Raw genomic sequence first — 10730 nt, forward strand, 5'->3', positions numbered from 1 at the left:
TGTATACCCTGTATCCAAACATACAAATTAATTCATAAAATTAATATAATGAATTTAAATTAATTAAAGATAATGATAAATTATAAATTAATTAAAGATAATAATAAATTATAAATTAATTAATTAGTTAAAGTTTTAATAACAGTTAATTTATTTATTTATTAATTAATTAGTTAATTATTTAATAAAAATTAATTAATTTATTAATTGATTTTTCGGTGACATAACAGTGTAGAGTAGTGAGGGTATAATCGGAATAAAGTAAAAGTATGGGGACAATATCGACTCTTACTACTGAAATGCTAGTAAAATTGTTCCAAAAAGTAACATCTCAAAACTAGTAGAAAATGTTGCATAAAATGATCTCGGATTATGTGTCAAGAAAAACTTGTTTGGTTGAAAGTAGCATTTATACTACAAAGTAGTATAAATGCTACTAAAAAACCTCTACCAAACGGGGCCATAGCTTCAACCGATGGTTATAAATTAATGATGTTATTTGAAATTTATGAATTAATTATTGATGCTTTTTGCTAGGTAAAACATTTGTGTCCGCGATATCAATAACCTCATTTCCATGCGTGGCATATTACAAAAGAACATTTTACTAAAGGGTTAATTATACTTTATATCATCAAAAGATAGATGTTGTATAATTTTAACATCCAAAGATTTTTTATCACAATATCATCACCTATTGTTTAAAAATGAGACAAACAACTCATCCAGTCTTTTGGTTTCGTTCATATTTAACACCAAAAATTAAAATTAAAGGAAACAAAAAAAATCTTGAGCGAATATTCTTTCGAGCCTTTTGGCAATCAGAGGTAGCGTTAGGGTTTCCGTCTCCAATTGCCCATATATATATAGAACCCATCTTTACACGCTCACTCCCCCCTCAGTAGTCTCTACTCTCTACACACCGCGACCGGAGGATCCACCCGAGCGTTGAGCAAAGATGGAGCAGACTTTCATCATGATCAAGCCTGATGGCGTCCAGAGAGGCCTGGTACGTTTCACGATCTTCGCTATTGGCTTTGAGGAATAATTTGCGTGAAAAACGATGTCTGGTTCTTTTTTGTTATACCTGATCTAGTTTTGAGTTTAGGAAGAGAAATCTCGTGTTTCTGTGTTTAATCGGTATTGCCTATGAATTACAGGATGCGTTATCTATTGCATTTGTTAGGCTATATTGGCTTTGCATGTAAAATGAGAATGGTCATTTGTGTTAAATATGAGCTGGATTTCTATCCAAGAAAAGTGTTGTATATGTCGAATCTGATTTGGATTTGTGGTTATTTGCTTTTTCAAGTTTAATTAAAGCGTGTGATTATGTGATATCAGACAATAACTCACATGTCTATGGTTAATTTTAATTTTCGTTGTGATTATTTTGCTGATTTTGGATTGAGCTTGGTCCATATGTTTGTGAAAGCCTTTTTTCTTTGGTAAGAAGTTCGTGAAAGCCTGTTAATATGTAGGATCATGATTAATTATTATTTAGTTTCAAGTTCAATAACTCATGTTCAAGTGTTTGATTATGAGGGGAAATCCATGTGTTCTTATCAACATAAGTTCTCCAGGTTGGTGAAATCATTAGCAGATTTGAGAAGAAGGGTTTCACTTTGGCAGGTAATTTTTGCATTTTTTGAGCATTCGTTCTCTCTTGGTACCAAGATTTCTTTAGTATCTAGTATTAATTTTAAAACACAACTAACGGGAATGTATATACAGGTAACTTAAATAAATATAGCTGATAGTTTTACATGGCTTTGTTTATGATAACTACTATCATTACATTTTTTTTAACATAAATTAATCAACCTTCTGAATTTGTTTATGACCTTCGGCTTTGGTTGGAATTGGCTGTCTCCATTCAGGTTTGAAGTTTATTACTGTGGATCGTCCTTTTGCCGAGAAGCACTATGAGGATCTTTCTGCAAAGCCCTTTTTCAATGGGCTTGTTGAATATATCATCTCAGGACCTGTTGTTGCTATGGTCTGGCAGGGTAAGAATGTTGTTACAACTGGCCGCAAAATAATTGGAGCCACAAATCCAGCAGAATCAGCCCCAGGAACAATCCGTGGAGACTTTGCAATTGAGATTGGCAGGTAAATTAACTCATGTCTGCCCTTGATACTACTGTTATATCCTTTATAATTTTTCCGAAATAATGTGGCGATGATGGCATCAATAAATTCATAGATACTCATTTTATGTCCAAAAATATGTCTCGATATTGTGGACATAACTTTTAAGTATTATTGAGTAATCAGTTTATGATCTTTTCCTCTGCCAATATAAAACATTTTCCCGTCATGATGGTTAAGTATTAATTGTTTGGATATTTAAGTAAACAGATCTATGTCCATGAGTTTATAATGTGAAGATGGTGTGGTATCATGACCACGTAGTATCTGCAGCCACAAAACATAAATTCAGGACCCCAAAACTTTTAGGGCCTGTTTGGAAGAGTATTCTAAAATCGTTTGTCGAAAACAGTGCTGGAACCATTGTCAATGGCAATAAATCCAAAATTCCGTTTGGAAATAAAAATGTTGTCTACATGATTTTGAAATTGATAATATAGAAGACACCTAACCAATCATTTGTTTTTAGATTTTTCTTTTCTAAAATTAAAAAATGGTTGTCCCATTGTATTAGTGATCACTGATCACTGATCAATCTCTTGACGCCTAAGCTGTACTTTCAATCTATTGTTCCATGAAGTTTGATGTGAAAAAGAAGTTCAAATGAAAACTGATATGCTATAGTTGTTGACATTGTTCATGTTTGTCTCGCCATTGAGTTGCTTTCCCCCTTTTGCATTACCTCCTTTACTGAAATTCAGAGTATCTAATGTGTTCTTGTACCCTTCAGGAATGTCATTCATGGAAGTGATGCAGTTGAGAGTGCAAGGAAGGAAATTGCATTGTGGTTCCCTGACGGCCCTGTCAGCTGGAGAAGCAGCCTTAACCCATGGATCTATGAGTAAACTCATCATGGGTTGAAGCGACAGTTGCTGCCTATTCTATTTATGTTTAATCTCGTGTTTCGGATGTTAAGACTTATTTTTGAAGTTTTGAATTTGAAAGTAAGTGCTGTGACAGCATGGCTTGCCTATTATATCAATTGTTGTTATTCGGATTGGGTAACTTTGAAATTAGGGTAAAGTCAATAAACATGACCGTTAGACAACGGTGGCACAAGTCTCACATTTGATCGAGGTAAGCTTTGTTTATACTGTGCATTGGCCGTCTTGACTTTCATTAGTTCATTGTTCTTTGGTAATTCCAAGTTGTAACTGGATGTGGTCTGCAGAACTTGATCTTGTCCTACTGACTCGTTCAATAGATTACGTCTAAAGCTAATTTGGCTTGTTTTTAGGTCGAATGTGGTAGAACTCTTTTTTCCCTTCATAAATGCCATTTCTATGTAGGGCTTACCTTCGGCTTGTACTCACGACAGAAAATGGCCGCGGCCCATTCAGGTAATTGAAAAGGCTATCTAATATTGTCATTCTTAGAATGCAATTTAGCTTTCACGAAGTAAAAAAATTTGAAATATGAATGTCTAAATAAAATGTGTGGCCTGAATAAAAGGGTTCTTAACGTCCTAAATATGGAGTTAAGAGAACCTGATGAAAACCCACACCGACCCATAAGGTCCGAGGTAGAACTACAACCCAGAAAACCGACTTATCAAGTGAGGATGCCTTAGATCCTTATAAATTAGAGTTGGTAGCCTTATTTTTTCGATGTGGGATACTCATCAAACCACCCCGTTGGACAGCCGACGTCCACGACGGCTACCCTCGTCTGGCAACTCCGCTCGCCCTTCAGAAGGCAGCCTTTTCCCGAACGGAAGCCCTATCCGCAAACGTGACTCTCAATGAAAGCACCAATGATGAAAACCCACACCGGCCCATAAGACCCAAGGTAGAACTACAACCCAAAAAACCGACTTACCAGGTGAGTGCCTTAGATCCTTATAAACTAGAGTTGGTAGCCCTATTTTTTCGATGTGGGATACTCATCAGAACCTCCCAACACTTTTTGCGGTCAACACGTTCACATTAAACCCAAAAAAAAAAAGGCAGTATCTTCCATAAAATTAGACCAAACAATTAAAAGTGAATTACAGTAAGCCAAGCAATGGCAGTAATCCATATCCATAAGAAAGTACTTGAGACAGCCACATAGGATTGTGAACTTTTCCGCACTGTTTGGTTTCTATCATGATAGATCACATAATCTCATCAGACAACTCACTCAGACAATACACACTCAAATTACATTTATCAGTCCCCTCGAAATGCCAACCGAAATCAATTTCACCATGTTGAGACACAGATATCACCTTCCATCCTAACGACAAAAAAATTCACAAAGTGTTCTGATAACCAGGATGCAAACACAAAATAATCTTCTGAACCTCACAAACTTCATCAAAAACTACCTTTCTCCGATACGAAGGATACTAAAGAAAACTTATTTTTTTCCCGAGAACTCAAAGTGGAAATTAGCAAAGTTATGATGAGCACCATCTCATTGTTAAAGAACACCTTGTAAAAAGTAAAAAAGATGGAGAAAAGTGGCAAATCCCAGGTAAAGCAATGCGCAAAGTGATAGCATGTATAGCTACCAGCAGCAGCCATTCTGTCAAAACTCCAAAAGCTGCATTAATTTTATCGCGCAAGAAGGCCGTATGAGGGCAAGTCCTCCAACCGTGACATATCTTCACACAAAAGCTCCCTCTCCAACTGTCGGCGTGTGGATTTCATAACCGCCTGGAATTTAAAGCCAGCTATCTCAATTAGGTGGATTAAAGATGCCAGAATCTTCCAGATTATTTAAAATTCCTTTCAGCAATAATAAATAAAAATCATGGAAAACCTTGTGCAAAATGCTTATTTTCGGATAAATTATTTTGCCATGGGTTTTACATCAATAGTTAATTAAAAAAATGCCTAAAATTTAAGACTGACCTAAGAAAAATTACTTTACCATGGGCTTATGCTGCACAACAGTCTCCAACATTGGAAATTGAAACATTTTAAATGAAAAACAATATTTAGATTTCTTCTCCTACTGGTGGTAAGCAGGAACCAGGAAGATACCGCTCTATGTCAATTTGAAAACTTTGGTCTGATGCATTAATCAAAGTGCATGTCATGTATGGACATAAGGACAACCCAACTTTGGTACACAAAGCTATATTCCAAATCTATAACAAGCTTCTTCGAAGGAGTATACATACATTGAAATCCATGTATGATGCACGCATGGAAAGCCATTGATGATCCATCAGCTTGAAAGTAATACAATAGAGAAGATCAAATGCTGATTCATTTTCTGTTGGACAATAGAAAAGTATCACAAATTAGGAAGAGTATTGCTTGGACAGTTCATAAAGGTGCTAAAAAATAGTCAAGAAGATCTGTCAACTAAGGTCATCATAGCTCATCTTTCAAGTGGAACCCTTGGAATTTAACACGTCATCACAAAATAATACTTTGCAAAGGAGCAAAGAGCTTCCTCCTATATGATTTGACAAAGAATTCCATGAACACCAATTGAAAAAATGCAATAGCCAAGACCAGAGTGACATACCTGAAAGAAACTTCAAGAAAGTTGCCCCCACCATTGTTCGTGGCTTTACTGCAGAGTGAAGGCAAACTGTAAACATATAGAAGCATAACCTACACACTATCTTGTAACTCACAAAAAAAAAAAAACAACAAAAAAAAACAGATGGAATTACACTGGCAGAAGACTATAAAAAGAAGAAGAAAACAGCCCTTGAAGTCTGCCTTTTCAAAAGGCATTCATCTTTCTAAAATTTTCATTTTCAAAGGCACATAACATAAGTCTTGGCTTTGGAGTAGCTGATTTACGTTTCTTGTACCAATGCTAAACCACCTTCTCAATTTTCTGGACAATTAGTCATTCAATAAAAATGATAGGCATGAAGAATACCATGCTTTTGGATGCAACATATAGTTTTCTATATATCTTACTTTTTTCCTTTTTTCCTATCTTCATTTTGAATTATGATTACACTGCATTTAAATGAAAAAACTATGATGTCAACTAAAAAGAACATTTCCGGAAAAACCTTGCAAAACAATATGTCAAGGAAAATCACATCATAATGCAAAAAGATGGAATGAAAAAAAAAAACAACACAAACAAACAAACATTATCTAAACACGGGAATTATATGTTCAAAACCAGCTAAAGATGAGGCTACAATAACGTTACATACCTGCTTCAAGATCAAGCATCTGAATCAGCATAAATGTAATATTCACGCCAGCTACAGCAAATGGGTATTCCCACACTGACCGATCACCTTCTTGCTTTCGAAGAAGATCCTGGAAAGATTTCTGCAATAAATATCACATAACCATCAGAAAAACAAGAAGAACATAAACATAATATAACTGGGAAAAAAATAATTCTCAGGGGTAAAAAGAGTCACTACAACTTAATGAACTGCAAGAAAAGCACCACACATAGGAAAAGCATAACTTTGCCAAGTGTGCAAAGCATCATCACTTAGTCAATACAATACCTATATGGGCTGAAGGCAAACTGAACTTTCCAATAAAAGCTAAGGCACCAAATTACCAGAAGCTTAGTATGGTATAATCTACAGTGTCGCAACTAAAACACAATGTAATCAACTAACCATTTAGGCGACAGCACTAGGCTTCAAGATACAATTTTGTAAAAGGCAATGAGGGTATGAACATATATGTCTGAATAAAAAGTCATTCAAGTCAATGATTATCTCAGTGTTTTTTTTCAAGAGATAAAAAGGTGATGCACACAAGCATATTGATTACACAAAAATGGGACCAGAAGCTTTATTCCTCGTCCTCTTCCATTTGTCCTTTTTTATTCATCTCCTTTTTCTTTCTCAACTATTGAATCTTTAGGTTTCAAATGCTCATTGAAACATATACATAAGAAGGATTATTCCTAATTTGACCAGAAAGGATATTAGAAAGTCACTCATCACATATAAGAAATGTATGCAAGCCTTCAAATTAATCATTGACGTAAAGAGACATACCGGAAAATTTCTAGCAAAATATAACAAATTTTCTAGTGATATAAAACCTCCACCCCTGCCAGATAAATTTGGATGGCAAAAATTAGAATAGTATAGAAAGTAAAAAGAAAGTTACAGCAGGCAATAAGAGGATTGAAAATGAATTACAGATCTACCTAAAATCTGTTGATGGATCCTTTCCCTGCCACCCCATTTCCTTCCACTGCTCAGATATTAAACCACGAAGTTGTTCTTCAGGAAAGGCAGCATTCCATAATGCCTTCAAAGCTTCCTATAGCGAAGAGGTAACAATGAGAAAATGGAGCTTTGTACTTCATAAGTACCAGATCTATATACAAACATGCATGGGAACACACATTCACAAGCATATGGATAAATGAGGTACATGCACTCCACGAATCAAGGGCCCAGGTACAAGAAAATTCAAGAGCATAGGCATTAGTCTTTTTATTGGCTTCAAAAAGATAATAGTTAGCTTTGCGTCATAACTCTTATCATATCAAATTCAAATATTCAATGGACCCTGCAACAAGGCCAGTACCTGGTGGTCAGGGATTGAACTATCGTAGGCAACATCTATACGGCTCTGCAGCCTCTGTAAACATTCCTCCTGACAGAATCAAACAAATTGATTTTCAACATAACTGGCATTACTTATACAAAATCACACATCAGGAAAGGGAATGTCGAACAGAAAATAGTAATTTGAAAATACAGAATTAATAGCTTCAAAAAACAACATATTATGGGTATACCAGCCTCAGAAGATACAATGTAAGGTGGTAACATTGAAATAATAAATGGAATGTACCTAGTGATGCACATAGAAGCTTATGTGTTGTTTGATAGATTTCATAATCACTGAATAACATTATATTGGTAATTGCAATGCTGTATGCACTGAATATATTAGTGAAACAAAAACAAAAATGAATTTTAACCCTGAGGTGATTTAAGATGGTCTCAGTCTCACATTCAAGACAAGCAAACTCTCTGCTATTGCTTTCAAGGAAGCATGGCCGTATCCACCATAGATAAACTGATAAACAATACCCATGCACAAAGCTCCCACAGTGGACGGGGTCGGGGATAGATAAACCTTACCCCCACAAAATATATGGAGAGACAGTTTCAAGGAATTGAACTTGTGACCTTCAAATTGCACCCCTGCAACTTAGCCGCTATATCACATGTTCTCCTATGATCGTATCCACCATAATTGTAGGAAAATTTCACTTTTGATTGGAAGTGGGCAAGACCAATAAAATGCAGGAGGGACACAGAAACAAAATTAGTAAGCCACCACCCAAATCTAAGCCTTCCTCCCAACTATTCCAGGTTGGATACATTATTCAATAAGAAAATTACTTGGAAATCCATACGTGGAATCTGTCTTTGTTTAGTCCAATCTTACACTTTCCACTAATCCTAGCTCATCAATGTACGGTGTACCATCTTTATTGCTTTCATCCCCATCTTTTTCCACTTCCTTGTATATTCTTTACATCTAATAAAAAATTTTCACTGAACGCACCAAATACTTACATATCGACATTGTATAGACCCATAGGCCATACCCAACGGAGTATGTTTGATGAATTGATAAAAAAAAATGTAGAATTAATGTCGAAGAAGGGAAAATATATCTCCAAATCAACAATATCAAGAGAATAGTTACCTGGGCTGGTGTTAAATCAAATGAAGGACGAGCATCACCCTCTCTCCCTTGTACACAAACACAAGAAAGACCGCGACCAAGCCATGCTGCTGATCCTGCCACAACCTCAGCTGAAACAAAATAAACATTGTCTAATGAAAAGTAGCTTACAAGTCTTTCAAACACAAGCCAGATGACATGGAGTGCAAAAAAAAATTGTACGACACAGAGTCATGAATTCAATTCTGTCGCCAATAAGAAAAGAAGCACCAAGAGCATGCTTCACACTAATTCTCAAGAAGACACATTCGGAAGGTTTCAATACAAGTCAATTCAATATTCCTAGCCCCTAATATTAATGAAAGATCTAGTAATGCTTTTTCAAACTAACATAAAACAAAAATTTGACCATAAAATCATATTTGAGGGCTAAAAGCAATGAACTAGGGAGTACGACACAGCTAACTTCAAAAAGTAAATATATATAAAGAAATTGTGGCCAAATAGGAAGCTATCATATAACTAATTGATAAGTGGAAGTGGTGATGAAGAAGTGATGCATAATAGTCTGACTTCAAACGGAAAATAATTATTGACATCACACTAGTCTGGCCTTAACAGCTGTAGGGTATACAACTCGGATCCGCACAATTAGAGTATTCACCATACCATCAAGCATTATTAATTAGCAAAAAGAAGTTAATCTAACAAAACCAAGAACCAAACAGGGAGAGTGTATGATCCCGAGGCAGCAGATGATTGAAAAGTGAGAGAACTCAAATGCTTGGATATACTCACCATTCTCTCTTATATGTCACTATATTAACAATTTCAAAAGCCTTTGCAACATTAAATGATACTAGATAAATTATAGAGAGAGATGGTAAAAGGTGAGGATTCATATTAGTATCAAATTTGCAATCAACCGGAATATTATTCCAGCGGAAAATATTATGAATAGAAAGAAAAGATAACCCAGAGAAACGACCGTGTGAGTTTTTAGAATATATTGTAAAAAGATTGCATCAAAAGAACTGAAAACAAAATTAACAACAGTAATCACTAACTGCAAACAAGCTCACCTACCACAACAATTTAGTATATCAGCAAACATCAAGTCAGCGTCAGAAATTTGGCATCACTAAAACAGTCAAACCTAGGCAGCATATATGATTCAATCTCAATCTACAGATCCAACTTCAAACCAAAAAAGAAAACAACTAGAGTGGTTGACAAAGAGGGAAAAGGAACAACGATTGTTTCTACTTTCTAGGAGGAATTGAAAGTAATATTTTCTAAAAAGTGAAGGAGAGAGAGGGAGGGGAATATTAAGAGAACGCGAAAATTAACAATTCAAAGCATACCAGAAGTTGAATGGCAGGTGTTACCCCTTTCGAGACCTTGAGAAATCCTCCTAACAGCAACAAATGACTCTCCTCTATCATCCATACTCTCCTGTTCTCACTCGCTAGCCACCTCTCTGTCGCGCACACACTCCTCTCTAACTCCACCTCATCGTCTCAAAAAATCACCTCGGACACAAATTTTCACTCAGAAACGACAACACCTACCTCTCTCCCCAAAATCTGGCACATAATAGTAACGAAACCACCAGAACTCCCTCCGAAACAATCCAGGACTCAATGAGGACGAAATCAGCACCGGAAACGGATCGGAAACCAGCAAGAACAAGTTCGAGTACTAAAAATTCCACGAAATGAAGAACGGATAACAAACGATTCCAATCTTCCTTCGAATCAAAAAAAAAGGGGGGGGGGAAATAAGAATGTCGAGAGTAAAACAAAACGGATCGAAATGAAGCGCTGTTTAATCGCGAACCAGTGCTTTCTTGAAACAAAATACTAGAATCTTGACAGAAACTCCAATGATAATGGAGAGGAAAAAAGCTAGGGTTTCGAGATCTGCGACCGAGTACGCGGAGGAGTAACAGACACACCTCTCTCCTCTCTCTCTCTCTCTCCCTCTCTCTCT

General features: G+C 36.0%; 2 protein-coding genes across 3 annotated transcripts; one reads left to right on the forward strand and one right to left on the reverse strand.

Moving 5' to 3' along the window:
• The first annotated feature begins 858 nt into the window (after nt 1–858).
• On the forward strand, nt 859–3242 carry LOC119981721 (nucleoside diphosphate kinase B-like). The gene is made up of 4 exons (XM_038824832.1): nt 859–1009; nt 1584–1632; nt 1881–2112; nt 2882–3242. Exons 1-4 carry the CDS (start codon nt 959–961, stop codon nt 2994–2996), a joined length of 447 nt encoding a protein of 148 aa, XP_038680760.1. The 5' UTR covers nt 859–958; the 3' UTR covers nt 2997–3242.
• Nucleotides 3243–4340: 1098 nt separating this feature from the next.
• Nucleotides 4341–10730, reverse strand: LOC119983206 (ELMO domain-containing protein C-like). 2 transcript variants are annotated; one of them, XM_038826921.1, is made up of 9 exons: nt 10103–10730; nt 8760–8869; nt 7623–7691; nt 7237–7352; nt 7082–7091; nt 6269–6389; nt 5614–5661; nt 5261–5355; nt 4341–4790 (listed from the first exon to the last, which is right to left on the reverse strand). In XM_038826921.1, the coding sequence occupies exons 1-9, from the start codon at nt 10185–10187 to the stop codon at nt 4689–4691; spliced, it is 756 nt and encodes a 251-aa protein (XP_038682849.1). In that variant the 5' UTR covers nt 10188–10730; the 3' UTR covers nt 4341–4688. The 2 variants fall into 2 exon arrangements, with proteins under 2 accessions (XP_038682849.1, XP_038682848.1); XM_038826920.1 differs by having other exon boundaries at nt 7082–7136; nt 10103–10729.

This window comes from Tripterygium wilfordii, chromosome 17 (genome assembly GCF_013401445.1).
Source record: "Tripterygium wilfordii isolate XIE 37 chromosome 17, ASM1340144v1, whole genome shotgun sequence".
NCBI classification, from domain to species: Eukaryota; Viridiplantae; Streptophyta; class Magnoliopsida; order Celastrales; family Celastraceae; genus Tripterygium; species Tripterygium wilfordii.